Genomic DNA, 24,309 nt, shown 5'->3' with positions numbered 1-24,309 from the left:
ACCAGGACTCAAAGATTCACCGTTATACCACAAAGTATAACTCCGGTCCATTACCAGATCATTAACTAATTGAAGTACAAGAGCTATCAATGACAAGTGCAAGTACTCTAGTTACAAGTACATAAACCACAAACATAATTCACATTTATGGACGACCATTCCATGAGTTCTACTAATGGCTACTAAACCAGCTTTTGATTATGTCATTGTATCAACTATAAAGTTTTTGTAACAAGTATTGTTTGAATTTATTCTGGTTGATCCAATGGTGATTGTGTTGTTTAGTACCATGTTAAAGACTTTAAGTAGTTTCATTATACTTGGTACATTCACTAATGAAAATAGCTCTTTTATTACCCATAAAACCAAAGGAACAAGGTTTACTAATCAATCATCACACAGTCCATCTGTGCTGCTGAGAGTTGTTTTGCAATAGCAGAGTGGCAGCAGAGAGAAGCACTGAGGTAACCAGCTGCAGAAATTAGATTATTGTCACTAATACAGCAACACAATGACATAAAGCACCTTGATGTTTATTTTTTATGTGTAGCTGACTCATTTATAAGAATTACAATGGTGTGTCCCCTTTATAAAAATGAGCAGTGTGAGGCTTTGTGTAGAGAATTTGCATAATTTTTTATACGTAGACAAATTATACAACAGTTAACAAGTGTAATTTCTGGCTTGCTCGAGTTATGGTTCCTTAGCGATGCATAGCAAATACATTTAATTTTAATGCACTGCATGTATTATTACAACATAAGGCGAGAAACAAAGCTACAATAATTTATATATAGCATGCTGTGTTACTATGATTATAATGAGTCAATTAATTCAAGAGATCCCAAAATGCATGCTTGCAGATTTTGCTTAGACAATCATATACATCATTTGTGTGCTGACAATTATTTATAACTTACTCTTCATATCCAAAACCTTCAACTTAGATGTACATTAATTTTGAAGACAAAGAAGATGTAGGGGCTGATCCAGACTTTTAAAAAGGGGGTTCCACTTTGGAATTGCAAGCTGTAAGTTGAGACCAAAAAAAAAAAAAAAAAAGTCATCACCTGCTGACAATAGCTGCCCCTCGCCATAGATGCCCTCACCAACTATATTTCCTTATTTATAACTAGATACATAGCTTGCTACACTGCTCCTCGAAAGACTACTGTGACTGCTCTATTAGAGTATCTCGGTTTGACTGCTCTATTAGAGTATCTCGAGTAAGAGAGGCTATTTCAAAAGGGGGGTTCCATGGAACCCTTTGAACCCCCCTGAATCCGCCCCTGAGATGGATAAGAAGACATTCTCATGTATACATACTATTATAGTAGGTGTCCATTTAAACAACGAACTATATTATACACTAAAACATCAGAGTAAAAAATGTAATTATATATCAGTTAGTCATCTTCCTGGTAAATACACAGTTTGTAAATCCTAAATTGTAAGTTTCATAATGTTAGTACTGAAAGTATACAAAGAATTCTATGAATAATAATTATGAGAAATTGATTAAAACTGAACATTTAACTAATTAAACTGAAAGGCACATCTACAATGTTGTTTAACCAATTATCACATGCATCTGTATAATTATGTGTATCGGTATCCTTGTATCTGTAAGAACAGTTTGTCACTTTGATGTGACATATTACAGTGCAATTTAATATAGTTACATAGCTACATAGTGGAACTGAACATCACCACTTTTCTTTTATACTACCTTATAATTTGCAATGAACACAGGTATAGTTTGTGCATGAAAGGCAATAGGTGAATTACTACAAGTTGCATTGCCTATGTAGACTATAATATTAGATTTGGTTAATTGCTGTCAGATATTGTCTGTAGTTGACACATTTCCACATGTACAATTGCTAAATACCTGTAAGAAAGGTATTAGATACTTTACTTATGCTTCCAGACAGATGTAAGTGAGCAACCAATTCTGGTATTTTAATCAGTTGATGATGCTAATTGCAGTCATGAAGGTGCGACGTTTTCACTACTTGTGCCTCGTGTGCTGTAAGTAAAGTCTACAGCCATATGTCAGAGAATTTCATTAGACCAAGATATCTGAAGTGACACAAGAAAGCAAAAAACCCATACATCAGCAGCACAGGGCAGTCCAATGTGAACAGTGTCAACACTGGTTTAAGAGTGCTGGGAGCATTGCAGTCTGCAAAATATCATGTAATCTACATGCATAGATGTTTTTACTTCCCCTTCGAAGGGGAACATTGGACCCTTATGGGCAGTGTCTAACAGGAACAGGCGCATGGATAAAATATATGTTGTACATGAATTGGAAATGACTCCGTAAATTGCACAAAATGGTCTTGTATTAAAGTTTACGGGGAAAACATTCATGGTGAATCTGCCATTTACACTGAGGAATTTTACACAAAACTGGTTCTGGTACTTATTCTTTTAGTGAAAAATAATGAAATGAAGAGCCCCAGCTTGAGTCTCTGTGAGTGTGTATCAGTAGCTTCCGTTGCTGGGTGCATAGCTGTCTGAACATTCACTGTGGTGTAGTTTCATACAATACCAACTCACCACATTGTGTTGCTAAAGAAACAAAACTGATACTGCTCTTTCATGTGTGTCAAGCGTGTGTAAGTACATGCTCCCACTGCCATGATTTTCCTACACAAACATGTATATACACTCGTGCTTCATCTGCTTGATAATTCACTATTGACTTATCCTACGTATATCGGATTTTAATAGCTAAAGAAATTGTGCTTTTTGCTGCCTCCAATGTATTTTGGACTGCTATATACTTACTTTGTAAAGCTGTTGTACTAAATGAAACACCTAACATAGTCCATAGTGACATACGTGTGTTCTGCACACTCTACATTGCTAGACAGACAATGTAATGATCAAAAATATGAGCTAACTAAGCATAACTATAATAGCATATACTTAATTGCATTGCTTTAGTGAGTAACAATCTAAACTGAATGTACTAGCTAACTATAATGTTATTGCTTATTGACAATGGCAGCGGTTTAAGTTTCACTGTTATTCTTTCACTCTGACATCACATCATCTCTAGATCAATAGACAATAGTATACACACACACGATTGGTAGGTTATTTTGATTTGTGTTCGTGAAGAACTAGTTATTCTACTTACCACTGTAAATAATTCTTTAGCAACAGGAGGGACATGTTATAACTTTAGGTACGTAAATCAATTTACTAAGTGTGGCCTTTTTGTGATATTTGGTGTTGAATATGTTCAGAATAATAAGATTATTTTAAGTACATCTCCATAATTATTCATGTATCTGTATTGACAATGCTATATACATAGCTAGATGAAACTTGTACAGCATTAATTTTGATGATTGTAGCTATTGTTTGCTATTGAAATACATTTGATTTTGCTTACCTGATTTTCTTTTCTGTGTGAGGTTAACTGCATATAAAATTAAGGTGACTTTAGATAATCATACCAAAAGTTTACTTAAGAGGTGTAAAATGTCACTTAGTGGACATATTGTTATGACTACCTCTTTATAGCAATATGACCATGTTTAGCAAGTCCATGCCAGATGCTTTTTTCATACTACCATATGTATTTATTATGGCTGCGGTAGATTCAAGATGTTGTAGTAATATAACATTATATCAATCTGCCTGTTAACTATATGCAGTATACATGGTCATGAGTAAATAGCAAGAAAGATTCTGAAGGCCCGAATGACCAATGTATATATCTATTAGTGATAGCATACATAATATATTATCTTTTAAAATCATACATTGCAACATTTCTGAAGCTTTTAAACTTGCACATGTCTCATGTTTCATAGTACGTACATACCTGTAGTTTGTATTGCAGTTTGCACATTGTTAAACAGAAGTGCAATGGTGATATAATACATAGCAATGTTTACTAAAACTTATTGGCCATGCATCTCATATAAAATCGTCCATGCACACACAGCTTGTGCATGGCTATCTAAAAGGACACATCCATAAAAGTTAAATAAACTGGCAACCAAAAAGGGCTGATATATCTGGAATGGCTAAATAGCATACATATGCAATTTAGGATGACTGAAACTTCAGAGTGTGCTCCACTGATTTCTGTTGACAAATTCGAAGTAAATGATGGTGATGATGAGCAAGGTATGCATGGCCTTCTGAAATGTGTTGTATACATACAGTGATGTTTTGTAAACCACTCCAGGTGCTTCTGCTGATATTGAAATAGTTATAGATGAAACATCAGATAATCAAAACACCACACCACCTGCAACTATTCAACAAGCAGCAGCTCCCACTTCCAATGTCAATGTCAATAGTCAAGGCTTATTAAGTGCTGGTGCAAACATCCAGCATGCATCAGCAGGTCCTCTTCAGTGCAATAATTGTCACCAGCATACTATGGTAATGACTGAGGTAAGTACTGTATATAGATTCAGGTATGTATATACATATATCTAAACCAAAGCAGCCAAGCTGTTAAAAAGGTGCAGGGTGAAAAATAGTCAAACCTGGTGGCCAAGAAATGCCTGTGATGGTAGGCTAATGGCAAAAATTTTGATAATGATAATTCAGGTGAATTTGTGTTACCTCCTCTAGGATTTGGCACAAGATTCAACCAGAATTATCGTTATCAAAATTTTTGCCACAAACCTACCATCACATCCATTTCTTGGTCATACTTTTGATTTCACAACTCCTTTCATTCTGGTCTATTCAGAGACCACACCATTTTAGCTTGGTTATTTTGGTTTAGATATCACTGCCTTTTGTAATTGTAATCCACAAAACCTAGCTTTGGGGGCTCCCCTTAACTTGTTTATTTCTCTTTATTACAGGAATTGCTGAGAAAGACAATCTTATGTGGTTGTGTGTGTACCTTTGTGTCTTTGTTCATTTACAACTAAATACAGTGCTCCCTCCATTTTCCAAACTCATTCAAATAATTGAAAAATTCACAGAAGCCCATTCATTTATATATATATATATATATATATATATATATATATATACTCTACTGGAACAAACACATTCATCAAAATACTCTAATAGAACAGTCATTTCAAATGTTCAGACAACAGAATGTTCGGATAATAGATGGCCAGATAATAGAAGCACTACTGTAAAATGATTATATATCACATAGCCACTAAGGTGACTTATTACAGTGTATAGATAAACTGTGTACAGGCTATTGTGTAGCTAAACTATTCACAAGTGATTTTTAGGTGGGTGAATGCTCTACAGTTTTACTTGTTTGTAGCTGAAGAGTAACTTGAAATGTAAACTCCCTACAGGTTTACTTAACATAGACAGTCTTTTGTAACATAGCTGAACTCTCTACACTCTATAAGGTGAATTTGTTTTGTAATGAACTCTCTACAGGGTGCTATGTAGCTGAACTTTCTACAGAGTGACTTGTTTGTAGTTGAATTCTCTACAGGGTGACTTGTTTAAAGCTAAACTCTCTACAGAATGACTTGTTTGTAGCTGAATTCTCTACAGGGTGACTTGTTTCTAGCTGAACTCTCTACAAGATGACTTGTTTGTAGTTGAATTCTCTACAGGGTGACTTGTTTAAAGCTAAACTCTCTACAGAATGACTTGTTTGTAGCTGAATTCTCTACAGGGTGACTTGTTTCTAGCTGAACTCTCTACAAGATGACTTGTTTCTAGCTAAACTCTCTACAGCATGAATTGTTTGTAGCTGAACTCTCTACAGGGTGAATTGTTTGTAGTTGAACTCTCTACAGGGTGACTTCTAACATATATAGCTGAACTCTCTACAGGGTGAATTGTTTGTAGCTAAACTCTCTACAGGGAGACTTCTAATCTAGCTGAAGTCTCTATACAGGGTGACCTGATGTGACTGACCTGTAAATGTTTGTAGCTGTACGCAATATTGATAAACTGAAGTCTGTACAACAACGAGCAGCAAGATTTGTAACTGGTGATTACCGCTATACAAGTAGTGTTACGGAGATGATTAATATAATACCCAAGGATGGAACAGTCTTCACAATCATAGAGACAATTTTAGACTAAAAATGATGCATAAGATTGTCCACCATATAGTAGACTGTAAAATACCAAATTATGTTAGTTATGATACAATCATGGAATTACCAGAGGCCATGATTTTATACTTACTGTTCCTTTGACACGGATTGATGCATACAAGTTTAATTTCTTTCCACATCATGGAACAAAACACCAAATGAAATAGTTGACACTACTTCAATTGACACTTTTGTTGATGTACTCATATTGTATCTTATACTCACTTGCAAGGTTTTGCAATCAATATTATAATAATGATAACTATCTACATACCCATTTTCAGCTTCTTCCCATAAATGGTTTATGCTCATGATCATTGTATATAGGTGGGACAACATAATTATTAGTGCTAAAATGAATACCATTTTTTACAATTTGAATAGTTGCGAACAAAACACAGATTATTCTTTAGGTATGTTAATACTGATATCTTTGTTAGGTAGTGAGGTAAAGTCTAAGAGCTATTTCAATCTCTTCTAAAATGGAACTTTTCAGTGTGAATATGCAATTTTATTCACAATCTCAAGCTTCTAGGTTGTTTTTATTCATCTGATCACAGCTTACTACAGTGCTAAAGAATATTCGAATAGCATGTCAACGAATTAAACGCTGTCATGCTGACCAAATAGTAAAAAAAAAGCGAATGTAATAAATTACAACCAAATACAAGAATTACAGTTATTAGCAGTTATGTAATGGGGAACTGCCTGGATCAAATTCTGACCAAATAATCAAATATCTGAATAATCTTTTCTGTATTGATAATCATTGGTATTGTAATTTGTGAATAATCGCTAATAACTCATTTATTGCTTATTGTATTCCAGCCAAATGTGGTATCAAGATGCAAGTTAAAACCATTCTTCTGTATGCAAAATGTGGATAACCCATTCGCATTCTATGGTAGCTTACTTTTGTATGTATGCAAAATGATGAAGAAAAATGAATTAAGCCAATTTGAAATTTTGAAGTCTCATATCTTGGGAATAGTAAGAGATTTTGCTCAAAATTTGGCATGTGGACTACTAAAGGTGACATGTAGGGAATTTTCACAGTAAAATTTGTCTCATTTCATAAATGCAGCACGGAGCTATGAATGAATAAAAATTTGTATTTTTTTGAAACTATTAAGTGAGTTGAAGTGTTAATTAATAGATACAATTCCTCGGTCACATGCAAATATAAAGACCAAAGTCAGAGTAGGCATGGAAAGGATGGATACAAAACAAAAAATACAGTTACAATAAGCCAAATCACACCAAGTCAGACTGCTGTAAACAAAGAATATTCTCTGGGATGCAGTGATATCAATTGCTGCTGTCCTATCAAGTGTTTTTTGGAGAAACAAATATATTTTTCATTGCTGTAATGGTCTCATTAAGGTAAGCAATATACTCACAGTGTGGCATGCTGGCTTCTCAGGTCACACGACACACTATATACCATGTGCCTTGATAATTATGTAGCTATACAGTTTGACAATAAAGGACTGAAGCTATATGCGTACAGTATGTAATTGATATATATGTAAACAGTCTATGCATATTTTGGAATTAAGCTTGTATAGTGACATAATAGTTATATATGAAAATATTATCCACCTGTTTTGCTTAATGCCATGCATTCAAATTTATAATATCCTATTTGAAAATGCATATACATGTTAAGTAGAAATAATTCAAATGGCTGTTTATTTACAAATACAAAAATGCTCTTATATTTCACCTGTTTCCCTTCCATATATAGTCAACCACAAGTACTGCACGTCAGATGCAAGTGACTAATAGAACTCCATCAGACGATCTCTCCATAAATTTATGCATTCTGTTAGTGTTTTCCAGCCTTTCATGCCTAGTGTGTTGGCCATTGGCAATCACAGCCTTGCCTCTTACTGGATATGTGAGTGTGTAGATACCTACCTACATGTATTATTAAAATGTAATGTGATGGTATAATTATTCATATTACCACTATACACATGTTTAATGGTACTATGCCTCTCTGTCAATTAATCATAAATAATTGGGTAATTCAGATTGGCGCAATGGGGGACAAAGTTAGGCACACATTATATTATTATTATCATGTTATTATTATAGAACATAATATTCATCAGAAGAATTTTAAAATTATAGTTTCTGGCTGTATAGCAGCATCATCGTATAATTTCTTCAGAAGTAAATATGATTTGAAGGTACTGCATGATTCCTGCAACCACCGAGTATGATGTTAACAGTTGTCACACTCAATGACTGCAAAAGTTGTACATTTAGTGAGACCTTATATAATGCCCAGAAATAAGTAGAATTACCCACGTTGAAAGGACTCCATCACTATAATTATGCAACTGAATGGCAAAAATCAACCCTATGGGTACAAAATCCTTGCTTAATTGAGATAATGCCAACATGAAGTTGCTGCACTATCAGGCTAATAATTTCCACATCAAAGCTTCCTTCAATTTGCTGGGTCTGTTTTTGGAAGACAGTTTTCTAGTGGATTATATAACTGGATCTTCCATTACTAGCTTTGTTGTCTTAACCCAGTATCTGATTAATTTATTATCATATAATTCTGTTATGTATCCTTTTATCATTAATTAACAGGCATATTTTGGAACTAACCATGGGCAGAATCCAAGACCACTGATGGTAGGAGCTACAGTGGCAATTCTTCTTAGTCTTGTAATTGGAATTCCTCTTACTGTGTTGTTTCTGATATATTTTATCATACCGTATTCTAGTACTGCATGAGATGACCGTATTATCGTATACTTGCAGTATTAATTTTCCTGTATACTGTACATTAAAGCAATAAATTTTAATACTATGCTGCATACCATTTAATTGATTTGATCACAAAGCAATTAATTGATGTAATTATACACCTATAATACATACTATAACTGTAAAAATAATTAGTTGTTATGATTACTCAAACACTCATCAAATCGCTGGTGCTTGTTATTAAAAAATCAAAGATCACGGAAGCTATATTGGCAACACATGCACAACCCACAACAGTTGCAGGGGCGGATTTGGAGGGGGGGGGGGGGGGGGGGGGGGCTAAGTGAGCTGTAGCCCCCCCCCCCCCCCCCCCCCCCCCACCCCCCCCCCCCCCCCCTTTCCTTTCAAAGTTAGTACTTGGCCAATAAACCCTAAATCTTCTATGTGTATCAAAAGCAGGCTTATTTTAGGAAACTATGCATCACTACCAACACAAATAATGTCTATGTAACTATACCTATTGTTTAACTCTGTTCCAGGAGAGTACTAGTGTAGCTTCCTTTTCCTCAAGAATTCTTCAAGAAAAGGTTTCAATTGTGGGTTGCATCTTTAATTACAAAATTTTTAATTATGGTTTAATTCAGGTGATTAGTATGGTTTTTATGAATTATATGATTAGTTGATTAATTGGTTAGAGTTACTGTATCAGCTTCAGTATTTTAATAATGTAGCTATTTACCAACTCAGCCACTAGCAAACTGTAGCCTTTTGGTATTTTATAAGGCAGCTATAGCACTTTTGACTGTGAATGTAATATATGGCCCATGCTGTGGGTTATGGTGCTGGAATTTGTAGCTATATAGCAGCGGCGGAGGAAGTAGTTGATATGAGGGGGGGCTGGCTGACCCAGACTTATTTCTATAGTTTGGTAAGGTGAAACCAAAAAAAAAAAAAAAAAAAAAAAAAAAGGTCGCAACCAACTGACAAGAGCTTTCCACCTCACCAGCTACCATTTCTAGCTGACATAAAAATCCTTTCATAGCTCGCTACACACTGACTACTTTATTAGAGTGACTGCTCTATTAGAGTATCTCGATCTTTATCACGGTTTTCAGCCCCACTCCAAGAAAGATAATTTCGGTGTGATATCATTCTGAGGGGGGGCTTTAGCCCCCTAGCCCCCCCTTTCCGCCGCCTATGCTATATAGCTATAGATCAGTCTTCATAACCCGGCAGATCTAAAAATAAGTTGACTATCACAATAGCGAATTCAGAAACCCCATATAGTTGCACTTTGCTAAGGATTATTATTAAAGAAAGGGTACACAAAAGGCTGATTTCCAGTGGACTAGCTAATAGCTACTAGTACCCTTCACTGCATTCTTCTTTTCAGTACACTTTATTGGTGTTAAGGTAGCGATTTCCAACCTACCAATTTTTCACACATATTTTTGCTACTTAAATTATACACCTTCAATAAACGTTTCACAAGCTGCCGTTCCAGTAAATGGTAGCCAATGCTTCGTACTTTGTATTGCACTTTACTGGATTAAAATCCATGCGGTATTTATTGAAATACAGCAAATCAAAGTTTGAGATATAAAAATCCCCATAGGAAGCCCATACAAATAATTGCGTACGTAATTCTAATTGGAAGAATGTGGCACTTGTGATAGCCGAAGTTTCCGAGTATTTCCGCGTGAATCTGCTGCTGATGAGGACGAAGAAAGTGGTTCTGGGCAAACCGTATATGCTGATTTCGATTTTTCCATGTGGTTTTTGATTGGAGGACGATTGATGTTGGATTACGATGGAAATATGGCCCTTTTAAAGGTAAATCGCCATCTAACACTGCTCAGAATTCAGCATTACAATCACCCTGGGCTTCAAGGCATCCCCCTGCATCGATGCAAGTATAGTTTGGAGGTGAGCAGTTTGTTGTCTTGCGCGGAATTGCAAAATAAGGTTCAAGGTTGAGCATAATCTTTTCAAAAGTGGAGACTGGCATGTGATACCAACCTTACATGGCTTCACACGTACCTGTTGTTATATTCTGGTGTGTTTACTGCTGTTTTGATCCATTTTATGGCAGCTTCAGTGATTGTAATTTTGATCAGAAACTATTTATAATTTCTCTTTGTAGTACAGTGATGTCATTGTGTTATATAATAATTATCATCCTTAGTGCTTACAATGTGACAAATAAAGCTGAACAGTGTCCAAACAAATCTATTTTAAAAATAATGTTGCTCTTACATTATGTTATCTGATTGTCATGTTTCCGAAGTACGTGTTAATTGCGACTTGTGATGCCAGTACTTGCCATTTATAAAATATTACCGATTTTTCTAGTTAGTTATCCTTGAAAATGCTTTAAGTACCTGTGTATATATATTTAGTATTACATAATACACAGTTTTATTTATGCATCACTTGCTTTATTCATGTAATATTCTGAGTGGTCAGTCTACAAAGAAGTGGTCACTTTTGAGAGGTTTTACTTACTTCATATGCTGTTCTTCATAAAATAGATATGTGGTGAAAATTTCATGTCGTTATTAGTTTCCTATCTAGATTTATGACACTTTGTATATTGTGTTTGGTGCCATGCAATATACATAAAAAGCATTGAAATGCTGTACACAAAAATCATCACACTGTCAACTTCTTTTCCTTATATTTTTTGATAGGAACCAGTGATTGAGGTGGGGTTTGCACTAAAATGACCCTGACAAAATGCACAATATTGTTCATACCAATGAATGTATGGAATGTTAACTATTTAATTTAGTTGGAAATCTCTAGTTAAGGCTAACAAAGTGTCACTAGGCTAAGGAGCATGCATACTAATCAGGCCCCGTAACCAGGGGAATTCGAATGGTTCGCCCCCCGTCCAGGATTACCAATTTAAAAAAAAAAATTTTTAAATGTTTTAAGCTGGCATATACGACATGGGAGCCCAAAAAGTAGGGAGGGGCTATATGTAGGGTACTGAAGGATGTTCTGAGGTGTTAACTAAAGTGGAACTAAGCCCCACCTAAGATCTGGGTGGGGATGAAAGTTTGCTAAAAAGATCGATATACTCTAATAGAACAGTCACTAAAATACTCTAATACAACAGTCACTCAAATGCTCTAACAATAGATTATAGTCACTCAAATACTCCATGCCCAATCATGCATGATTAAAGCTTTCAAAGAAGGCCAAAACTGAACCTCTTCTATAATGTGCTTATCTGAACACTGCACTATACCTATTTTTTCAGATATGTAGTCATGGCTAAAATCATGAAATTTGCTACTATTATTAGTAAAGTGTAGACAACCCAAATTATTAATTTGTGGCTCCTTGTACTGATGTATCTAAAGAGGTCTGTGTTTTATATAGCTGCTAGACAACAAATAGTATAGTAGTTACTTCTTAGTATACCTGAGAAATGCTTGTGTGCATGTAATGCTCTTGATGTTTAGTTAAATGTTTAGAAATTTAGATATTGGGATAGGGCTGGCCTGCTAAACTAGATAGTACAAAAGTTCACAATAAAAACTATCTGCATGAGTATATTTGCAAAGTCCTAGCTCTTTCACTGACATCCAGGGGTGTATATGGGCAGGCATGGGGTTCTGGAAACTTCCCACTGAAAATTCAAGTTAAAATAGCTGTAATATATAATATTAATAGAGGACTAACCATACAATAAGAAATCATGAATCAATGTAATTTGAAGTGTTTTAATGTTTAAAATTAATGTGTCAGTGGTGGGGGCTATACCGCAAGACCCCTGCACTTATGAATTACCACCAAATATGGGAACTACTTAGGAAAAACTCCTTGTGTATTTAGCTATGTATATACTTGTATGTGCACTGTAAACCTACTTAGTCTCTGTCCTAAGAAACCACAACTTGTACAGTACGGCCAAGAAGTCACATATGCATGTGGCCTAGATAGCTCACATCACTTAAGTATGACACAAAGGAATATTTGATTGATTGATTAGAGGAGTACTTAGCAAAACACTGATATATAGATCAAGACACACGGTAGTGTGTCGTGCGGCCCAAGAAGCCGGCGCGCCACACCGTGAGTATATTGACAGGAAGAAAGAAAACGTCATTTTCATCCCTTTGTATCTCGGTGATCCCTTATCCGATTGGAACCAAATTTCCTACAGAGTTGTCCGCCAGCCAGAGGAGTCTACATTCCAAATTTGAAGCAAATCGCTCAAGCCATTTCCGAGATACGAGCTGCCAAATGTTGATTTTTTTCTTCGTTTTTTTTCCCTTCTTCTTCGTGTTTTCGCACACTTGCAAAAATTGCTATAAAACGCAAACGCGTACTCCGATCGCCTTGAAATTTGGCACACAGAAAGGGAGTCCAAAGGCGAATCCTAGTATCAAATTTGGTGCAAATCCGATGAATGGTTTAGGAGTTATGACCGATTATTCGCGTAAAACAAGATCGATTTGTTGTCACGCCTAAAGGGTAAACCGCTTCATGGAATGAGTTGAAAATTGCTATGTAGATGGAGTAACCATCGTAGGAGCGCCTTTTGGTGGTTTGAAAGGAATCGAGATAAAGACCATGGAGATATGACACAAAATCCAACCTGTGTCACAATTACGCGATCGATTTTTATGAATAAAAAAGTATTAGTTTTCACGCCTACTAGGCAAACCGCTTAGAGCAATGAACTGAAAATCGGTGTATAGCTGGAATAATCTTCATAGAAAGTCCTTGCAGTTGTACAGAAGAATCGAATTACAAACCACTGAGTTATGTTTCGAAAGCCAACTCCGTATAGCAAATGCGAGATCGAGATACTCTAATAGAACAGTCACCCTAATAGAGCATTCGGCTAATTTATTTACTCCATTATAGTATTCTATTACATTACAAGTTATTCTGTAGAGAGTTCAGCTGCAAACAGTTAATCTTATAGACAGTTCAGCAAGAAGCAAGTCACCCTACATGTGGAGAGTTAAGCAAATATATCACTGTAGAGATTCAGAACATTACAAGTCACACTGAAGAGAGTTCAGCTATAAACAAGTCATGCACCCTGTAGAGAATTCAGCTACAAAGTCACTCTCTAGAGAATTCAGCTGCACACAAGTCACTGTGGAGAGAGTTCAGTACAAACAAATTACCCTGTAGAGAGATCAGCTAGAAACTAGACACAATGTAAGGTCTTAGGAGTTCAGCTACAAGCAAATCACCCTTTAGTGAGTTCAGCTACAAACAAATCAACCTGCAGTGAGACCACCTACAAAAAAGCACCTTGTACAGAGTTCAGTTACAAACAAATTACCCTGTAGAGGGATTAGCTAGAAGAATTCACCTTGTAGAGAGCTCAGCAACAAAGAAACCACCATGTAGAGAGTTCAGCTGCAACAAATCACCATGTAGAAAATTCAGTTACAAACAAATCGCCCAGTAGAAAGATCAGCTAGAAGAAGTTACCTTGTAGAGAGTTCAGCTACAAAGAAACCATTTTGTAAAGAGTTCAGCTGCAAACAAATCACCTGTACAGAATTCAGCTACAAACAATTCACTCTGTACAGAGATCAGTTAGAAGCAGTTTCCTTTTAGACAGTTCAGCTACAAACAAATCATCCTGTAGAAAGATCAGCTAGATCAATTCACCTTGTAGAGATTTCAGCTACAAAGAAACCGCTATGTAGAGAGTTCAGCTGCAAACAAGTCACCTGTAGAAAATTCAGCTACAAACAAGTCACCCTGTAGAAAGATCAGCTAGAAGAAGTTACCTTGTAGAGAGTTCAGCTACAAAGAAACCATTCTGTAAAGAGCTCAGCTGCAAACAAATCACCTGTACAGAATTCAGCTACAAACAAATCACCCTGTAGAGAGATCAGCTGCAAACAAATTACCTGTACAGAATTCAGCTACAAACAAATCACCCTGTAGAGAGATCAGCTAGAAGAAGTTACCTTGTAGATATTTCAACTAACCCTGTAGAGAGATCAGCTAGAAGAATTCACCTTGTAGATAGTTCAGCTACAAACAAATCACCCTGTAGAGAGATCAGCTGGAAGAAGAGTTATAGTTCAGCTGCAAAGAATTCACCCTGTAGAGATATCAGCTAGAAGAAGTCACCTTGTAGAGTGTTAAGTTACAAAGAAACCACCATGCAGAGAGTTCTGTAATAAATATATGTATTATATATATAACTTGTACATTTACTGATAAATTCAGAAATATTTAAAGTATTTAACATCTGCTTCATAGAAAAAGCGATAGGTTAAAAAAGCCCCAAAGCAGGCCATAGGCTGGCTTTGGGGTATACAAATACAAAAAGAAGTGAAATCTAATCCAAAACAGCCAAGCTGTAAAAAAAGTGTGCGGCCCTCAAAAAGGCTATGGTGAACAAAGATTTGAAATCCAAGGTGGCGGCCAAGAAATGGCTGTGATGGTAGGTTAATGGTAAAAATTTTAATAACGACAGTTCAGGTGAATTTGGTGCCATTTGTTTCACATCTTTTTTCACCATAGCCTTTTTGAGGGCCGCACACTTTTTTTACAGCTTGGCTGTTTTGGATTAGATAGTATATAAATGGATAACTTCATGTGTTGATTATTTCAATGTATAGAAATGTATCTCTAACTATAGTACTAAAATTAACCCATGCATTGCTGCACATACTGAAGTTAAGATTTACTTCAAATTAAATCAAATTTCAAGGGATTATTCAGAGTTATACACTACAACTGTTCCTTGGAGGTATTAGTGTACATGTGTACTATCAATTTTAGGTCAGTTAGAAGAAATCAAATATTAAAGTGTTGTCAGCAGCTGGGGGCTGTGCCCCCAGACCCCTGCTGCTACGAACACCTACCAAGTCAAAGTTGAACCCCCTCTCACAAATCCTGGTTACAGGCCTGGTAATAACTGTGACATTCAACACCACTACTACTTAGCTATACATGTTTCTGTTTCTGTTTAGTTCTTCCACACAATATCCCACAAAGGCTTCCCCTATTGTCTGGCTTTGTTTGATCGTTGGTGTATATATAGAAACAACATCCTTCATGCAGACTGCACAGTCAAACTTGTGTAATGTTGATGAATCCCAGATGGTCTTTAGAAGATGATAGTCTAGTGTTTCATAAAGAGAGTCTGCCTTGAATCTGTTGATGTTGAGGCTGCGGTAAGCATTTTCCACAATTTTTCCAACTTCATGATGTGTGAAATAATCTACTCTAACCTTCCAGTGGGATCCAACAACAATATATTTATCAGTAAGATAGACAGTTGAGGCTGTTGAAGAGGAGCTGATGCATTATGGTATATAGCTAGCTATATCTAAATGCTTGGTATATAGCTACAAATGAAAGATTATCATGCATGCATGATAGCTACTCAATGCATATTGCAATCAGTCTTGATTTAATGAAAAAGTTAAAGTGTTTTGATAAACTGAAATTCCATTATTTTCCACCAAAAAACTGCTAAAAACACTCTCAGATTCACCTTTATAGGGCCTAATTTTCAACAATTTCCCTGGGGGAGCATGCCCCAGACCCCCCTAGGCTGGCATGCTTCGTACACTAATGTAGTCATTATTCCAAATAACTAATTTGACCATGGATACTACATGAATCTTATCACTAGGGCCTTGTGAAGGCTTGGTATCTTCTAATGCCTGGCTAGTTGCCTATGTCCCTGTCCAGCTTAGCCCCCCCTTTCAAAAAATCCTATAGACCCGCCCCTGAGTTGTTATACTAATAGCAGCACCTGCATGTTACATAGAAAGAGTCACTAATGTTGACATGAGTTGTCTACTTTTTGCTTGTTTGTTTGTTAACCATTCTATTATAGAATTGCAATCAGATCTTGTCATGAAGACCAATAGCCCTAAGGGCTTGGGTAAATGTACGAATTTCATTGTTACTGTGAATTTAAGAACCCGATCCATTGCAAATCTCACTTTCGATCTTTAGATAATCATCAAGCAAATTATCACCTAACAATATCAATGTTAAGTGATTACTCAACTGGAACATGCAGATGATGCAGGTATATAATACTATTTAACATAAACTATATAGTAAAAAAACATGTTGCCAACTAGCACAAAAAATTTAGATAGCATTGCCAGTCCATGGTATATATCACTAATCATTCTGGCTACATTATACAGTGACACTTGATGGGAAATACTCATGATCAGCAGCAACCTTTATGCAGATGTAGTGTAGAACTTCATGAAATTCTTCTAATGCATGCTTCTTACAACCTTATTTCATTATGGTATATATGCACTAAGTACACCATACTAACTTGAAAGCACTTAAAATATTTTAATTACTCAATTACTTTTCAAAAGGACTTAATTATATAGTTATACAACGGCCACGAGTGCTCTGCCTGATATAAACGCACGAGCCTGAGGGCCGTCAGGCCCGAAGGCAAGTGCGTTTATACAGGCAGAGCACGAGTGCACGTTGTATAACTGTTATGTACCACTCACCTAATAGGTGGGGAGAGTCTCACAAGACAGCTGTAACACTTATAAAGGCCAGGTTTCTAACATCGATTGTGGGTAACCAAGCCGGACGTTGCGATGACGTCCCCCCTACAGTACTGCAGCCACCTGAGATATTGAAAGCTAGTTCGCTATGGGTTATATCATTAACCTGCATTCGCTGTTCGACTCTCACTATGTAGTGCTCAACATGTCAGCGTGATCACTTAATCGCCATATAGACTAAGCGCCAGACTAATCGCCATAGTGATTCCCTCGAGCAAAAAAAAGTAGCTAAATAGACGTTTTAAGTAAACAAAACCCAACTACAAAACGATACTAGTCTAATTCTTACTATTCACACTGGCTAAACTCGAATCTGGTGGCATGACAAAACTGGTTACCACAATCGAACGTAAAGGTTAGTATTATTTAGAATAATTATATTGAGTCATTGTCGAAGTGGACTACAGTTTAATCTGGGCTAAGATGGTACCAGACTAGTAAGGTGTATAAGTACGTTTATATATACGTAGACTAGAGTTGTGGCCATCCGTGTTGGCTTTTTCGATCGCCATTGGCTGCTTGTAAACATTATACGTATTGGTGACGTTATGGCCCACAATCGACCTTTACATGTCAGGCTATAAAAGAATTCGAGTGATCTGTGAAGTGCCCTTCCACCTATTAGGTGAGGTGTCGTAGTGGTCTTCGCCACCGGCACTTGTGCTATGCTGCATAAAACCGCATTATGCAGCATAGCGGTGCCGCATTATGCAGCATAGCGGTGCCGTGGTCGGTGCATTATAACTTATAATGCACTCGTTGTGGTCTACAAAACCGCAACCAGTGCGTTATAAGTTATAATGCACTCGCTGCGGTCTGCAGCAATGCAATATACAAATTATGGCACTAGCGGTGCCTTTGAACTGCCCACGCAGAGTGGTACATTAAATAGTATGCAATCAGTAATGCTATACTACTACATAATGCACAGATCACTTTGCCTTTATACTGCCTAATAAGACAGGCAGAGTTTGTGCATGAAAGGCAATAAGTTGAAGTGTGAAATACTACAAGTTACATAGAACATAATTATTTGATTGCTGCCAGATATCGCCTGTATTTAACACATTATCACAGTTGCTAAAGATCTGTATGAAAAGTATTAGTTATTTTACCTGTGCTTCCAGCTAAAAACCAATTCTAGTAATTTAGTCAGTCAATGGGGATTTTGTAGTCATGGGTGTTTTGAAAGAGCAAGTTGTCGATCATTACTTGTTTCTCATAGACATGTAAGTAAAGTCAGACTACAGCTTATATAGATATAGTAGAAACTATGCTATACAATTACACTACTAATTTAAATGTGTATGGATTTTTCTATATTATATAGTGTTCAGTCAGATGTTTACTATATAACTTTATGACTGCATGCATATGGTCACAATACACATATAATATTATGGCATTAAGCTGGATCGTATAAGTGAAACATATATATTTGAAGTAATTTGTGCTTTGAAGCACATTGTGTGCCTCTAATGCATTTTGGACTGTGACTAGTTATATATATGTACTTGCTTTGTAAAGCTGTCGCACTATATAAATGAGACACCTAATGTAGACTATATTATATGCATTATGTTCTGTACACTCTGCATTGCTACACAGACATTATTATAATGATCATGAAGATGAGCTAATTTTTGTGCAATATAACTACACTGCTTGCGTGAGTAAATGTAAACTATAAAACAATAAATGTCTGTCACTGGCTGCTTGGTTAACTAGCCATGCTATTCGTTATTGACAATGGCAAGAATATAAGTTTCACTGTTATTCACTCTGAAGTCATGTCATGTCTATAGATCAATAGTACGCATACACGATCGGTAGATTATTTTTTATTTATGTTCACTCTGAAGTACATAAAAATGAAATACATAAAATGAAATACATAAAATGTCACATAGTATACATGTAGTTGCAATCACTGATATGGTAGCTAGTCAAAGACTTAAGTCATGGTAGAGAGTATCTTTCGGTGATATGACCAATCATGCTATCATATGCCTCTTTCACTGTCCTTCCAAATCTCTCCCTCCACATGAATTCATCAAGATATTCCAGGAGATGGTCATCACATGTTCCATGCATCCTCTTCAACTTGGCTTTTGCTCTTGACCAGTAGCTCTCTATGTGCTGGGTATGAGTCTTTGTAATGGGATCAACAAAGTGAAGACTATGGTTAACTGATGAATGGGTATAGCCTGCTGCAGATATACGAGAATAAGCTGCCCACTCATCTCAATGTACCACTGTCCCTGGATGCACGTGTTGTTGTATGATAGGAAGAAGAGTAGCTGCAATTCTTTGAGCCACTAATTGCATGTATCCTGTTGGTGGACGAGTTGAAATATCACCAATACCACCAAACACCCATTGTTCGGTGTGGGGAGATCTTCCTCTATGGTTCTATAAATACAGAAATAATATATTGTCATAGCAAAACCTAACCTTTGGCTTATGTTTAAACAATGACTCATCAATTTGCACAGTACAGCCTGGTCTTCCTAGGATAGTTGGATCTCTTAACAACTTCCAAGAAAAGATATCTCTCAGAAAACTACAGCAATTGATGATGGTTTTCTGACTGATGCCAGTAGTGCTTTTGTGAAGCATCTGCTGATCACAAAAAAATAATGTGGAGTCACTTCTAGAGATCCGGATTAGATTTCTCAAAGAAAGAACAATGCTGGAGGGTCAACTAAATGTGACAGCTACTATTAGTGCGTCTCCAGCTAAACTGATCCTTGAAACTTGGCCATTTCTTCAGATCCATAGTGGTTCACAGAGCCTACAGTGTGCCTGACTTTCAAGAAGCCACTGATGTGCACATAGACATTCTTCAAGGCCTCCAAATATTAACAGCCCCAGCTCATCCATAGTTGTTGCAAAGAAGCAATAGCTGTGTAGCTGACAATTAAGCTTTTATGCAGTGCCATTTCGGATAATATAGTACATATTTCGGATGATGTAGGACAGAAGGATCAATGCAAGTCTGGGGCATTGGCACAAAATTTGGTGGAGCTATCAAAAAAAACAACAATAATATACGAAAGCGTGCAGAACACATGCCTACGTCCGGATTGTATTCTTCAGGAAACTCTTGGGGTCATATTCGTCAGTAAAGAGTTACGGGATCACATTCTACAGGAGTCTGAAAATCAATCCTGCATTAAGCGATTCTGGGATCGTATTCTTCAGCAAACCCCTACTGCTTTATTGACACACGTGATCCATAACAATGATGAGATTGTTTATGATATGATTACATCATACTTGAATGGCTTCACATATAAACAATTCACGACGCTTTGCCCCTTTAAATCTTAAAGATAAAAGTTAATTCTACATATACCAATTGTATTATCTAGCAACATTATTAAACAGATGTATGCACAATACTAACTAAATTTGCAACCGTACTGGTTTTCCATTTAATTCATCAGATTTTGATGTAAAAGCTGCACCTATACATTTATGTAATATCCAGAAGTTTACCAACTTGGTACAGTATATATGCACACAGATACATTCATACATATACATACATATATATGCATCGCTGTGCTAAGAGTTCAAACATATACATAAGCATAAGAAGAGTTTGATTGTGGGTTTAAACAGTGAGAAAGATGATACAGGATATCAAAACACAACTTGATAAAGATGTAGGTATTATATAATTGTGAATAAATTATAGCTATGAATAAAATCATAGTTGTGCATGAATACCACTTCACCGCTAATGCTCATCACCACTAATGGCTCAACTCTATTTAGTGAGCATTATACATAACATTGAGACAGGTGTCTAGAACTTGAGAAAATGGTATGTATTATATAACTCTCCAGTATCAAAAAACAGTCCTATTTCAGTCAAACAGGTTCCTTGCTTTTGCCATAATACCGTGAAACTTCCCATAATCATTCCAAAGATGTGTGGCTATATAATCGCACAAACAGTTGGCAAAGGATATCAAAGAAAGTTATGAGGATTTCTTAACGTGATATATATATATATATATATATATATATATATATGCATGCCTAACTGTGCAATATCAAAGATATACACACTGCCTTAATTTTTCCTACCAATAAATGCTGTGTAGTAGAATATATATCAAAACAGCCCAGATGTGAAAATATGGTACGGCCCTCCAAAAGGTCAGGATGTAAAAGGTTGTGAAATCAAAGGTGGTGGCCAAGAAATGGTTGCAATGATGCTAAAGTCAATCATTTTAAATAACCTTTTCATTCATCCTGGGATTTTTGGAGGGCCACATCCCTTTTCACAGCTTGGCTGTTTTGTCACTTCTTTTTGAAATTGTAAGCCCCAAAGCTGGCCAATAGGCCAGTCTTCAGGCTTCCTTTAACTCTTTACTGTAGGAATCATTGAAACGAATAAGACTATACAACTATAATTATGTGTCTTGTAAAATTGAAACTGAATAAAATGATTATCAACTACAGTATTTACAAGGCAACTTTTTACATGGCTGAACTCTCTACAGGGTGACTTGTAACATAGTCGAACTCTACAGGGTGACTTGCTTGTAATGGAAATTTCTAACATTTTGGCTGAACAATTTAAGTACAGGGTGACTTATTTGTAGCTGGACTACTCTACAGGTGACTTAAGTGCAGCTGATGGTGACTTGTTTGTAGCTGATGGTGACTTGTTTGTAGCTGAAATTTCTACAGTGTGAATTGTTTGTGGCTGAACTCTCTATCTATATGGTGATCTAATTGTAGCTGATCTCTCTATAGGGTGACTTAACTCACTACAAGGTGACTTTACTGATCTCTCTACGGTATGACTTTGTAACATAGCTCAACCAACTTTTTTGTAACTGCCCATACAAAACTTTTAGGGTTGCCACAACCGTGTGCGGTTGCAACAAGCTAGTTTCTAGGTTGCCCTAGGATTGCAGCAGTTTTCATAACCCTGTGTGAAGGGTGTAAGGTTGCAAAAGCCTGTCACTAACCTTGCATGAAGGTTGTAATCCTAAAGGTTGTAAGGTTGCACTGTGCCGGCAAGTTGTATGGTGGTGGTACGTCTGCGCTGTTACTATATAAGCTGTTCTTGGCATGCAAGGCTGTTCTATATACAGAAAAACACAAACTACACCCCATCACACAACAGTTCATAGTTTTGTGTTATGCTAAACATCTGCATTCTGTAACTTGTATTACAAATGGGTAGCTACACTATAAATTGATGGTATGACTCCTGCGGTCACTTAGTATGATGATCATACTTCAAAGTGTGATTCTCATACTTCTGAAGCATGATCACACTAAGCGACCGCAGGAGTCATACCAACAGTATGACCTTCACACTTCTGAATTTACAGTGTAGTGCTGAAAATAATGTAATCAATTTTATCAAAAATAATAGTTATTTAAGAGTAGTACAAATTGAGCAAATCTATGTGCCCACATGCTCTATATTTCAATGCCCCACAGATTTAACATTGGCAAGGTGCATTCATGATAACTGAGGATTCATTGTAAGTACATATGTATGTGAGTCCAAAGGTGGCAGCCAAGAAATGGCTGTAATAATGCTAATACCAATCATTTTTAAATAATCGTATTACAATAACATAGTATAATTATTAGAGTGTTAAGACTGTTATATTAAAAAGGGGCACAGTGTTCATTCTCATAATTATTATATATTATAGCTAACAATATTATGATTCACTGAAACTTAATCATAATGTTGTGATATAATCAAATTACTGCCCACTAATGCACAAAATAATCAACTAAGAACTAAGGAAATTCACTCACCCATTAGTTTTGCATTAATTACTCTAATAGAACACGTGCAAGCAACAAAATATCCTAATTGAACAGTCATTTTTACCTTCAGTTGCAAGGTTGGAGTTCCAGATCTACATCAATCAGTAGTAGCATATGGATACAGATGGGGAAGTATGAAGTCAGCTGCTTTCTGATTTTGATGATGAAAACAGTGCTACTGTACAATGAATTAAATTAAATAAAAGTTAAATATAGATGTTTGCAATACATATAGCTTTCATATTATAAGCATGCTGTGCTGTATATATACAAAATATTATTTAATTGTAGATTTGTAAGTTTTATTAGTTTCATGGATGGCTATTTGCACATAGGCCAACCATACAGCAGACATAATTTTTCAAATAATCACATACTTGTGAATTTGTAAATTAACTACAGTGTATATGGCCACAAAACCAAATATTGACATAATACTAGCACAAAGTGTTTGCACCATCAGACTAACAGTCAACATAGCTTTGAGTAAACTTTTGGCAGTTGGTCTCATATGGTTTCGTATATCTATTGCTCAGAGGTGTACTAAATATGGAACATACAGTGTTCGTTTGTGAGATTTCATACCATGGGCTTTTGTCCTTGTACCATCCATTTTAAACCTAACTGGTGCTGTCCCTTTCACTAATGCTACAATCCTAGCTAATAATGGCAGGAATCTGAATTCTATACGAATTGTACTATATTACACACTATACACCCTTGTACATGTGATACAAACACATTCTTATGGCTGACATATGTCCATCTCTATCTTTGCATGCTCACTGTCATTTTGACCAATAGAAATCTGTATAGTCACTGATGTGTGTACCATATCACCTATCTGGAGGATACTTCAATATAGGAAGTCTTTCACCCCCTGATGGATGATAAAATACACTCAACCAGACACTATTATAAATATTATTTAAAGCCCCACATCATTTGCTTAGCCATAAATTGGAATTAATTTTGTTATTGTCTAGAATTGCACACACTTAAGATCCAACAAAACTTCCCCCATCGACAACTGTGATCATCTATGCATAATTATTTATGCTGAGTAGAAAAGGCTATGGTACACATGTTATGCTGACATATGCACAGTACAGTGAAACTTGTCTGTACCCATAATCTACAATAATTTG

At 36.2% G+C, this 24,309-nt stretch overlaps 1 protein-coding gene across 1 annotated transcript; it reads left to right on the top strand.

Moving 5' to 3' along the window:
- The first annotated feature begins 3,089 nt into the window (after positions 1 to 3,089).
- On the top strand, positions 3,090 to 23,360 carry LOC136248318 (uncharacterized). The gene is made up of 5 exons (XM_066040109.1): positions 3,090 to 3,199; positions 4,076 to 4,152; positions 4,214 to 4,425; positions 7,816 to 7,968; positions 23,232 to 23,360. The coding sequence occupies exons 2-5, from the start codon at positions 4,077 to 4,079 to the stop codon at positions 23,358 to 23,360; spliced, it is 570 nt and encodes a 189-aa protein (XP_065896181.1). The 5' UTR covers positions 3,090 to 3,199; position 4,076.
- The last annotated feature ends 949 nt before the right edge of the window (positions 23,361 to 24,309 follow it).

This window comes from Dysidea avara, chromosome 3, assembly GCF_963678975.1.
Source record: "Dysidea avara chromosome 3, odDysAvar1.4, whole genome shotgun sequence".
In the NCBI taxonomy this organism is placed as follows: domain Eukaryota; kingdom Metazoa; phylum Porifera; class Demospongiae; order Dictyoceratida; family Dysideidae; genus Dysidea; species Dysidea avara.
The sequence above is the reverse complement of the archived record's forward strand: the minus strand, read 5'-3'. Positions and strand labels throughout refer to the sequence as shown.

Bases quoted from the DNA above. Each gene is read 5' to 3' on its own strand.
- LOC136248318 (XM_066040109.1), top strand. From the start codon at position 4,077: ATGACTGAAACTTCAGAGTGTGCTCCACTGATTTCTGTTGACAAATTC. The intron at 4,153-4,213 runs GTATGCATGGCC...AAACCACTCCAG, and splicing joins TGATGGTGATGATGAGCAAG to GTGCTTCTGCTGATATTGAA. The intron at 4,426-7,815 runs GTAAGTACTGTA...TTCCATATATAG, and splicing joins ATACTATGGTAATGACTGAG to TCAACCACAAGTACTGCACG.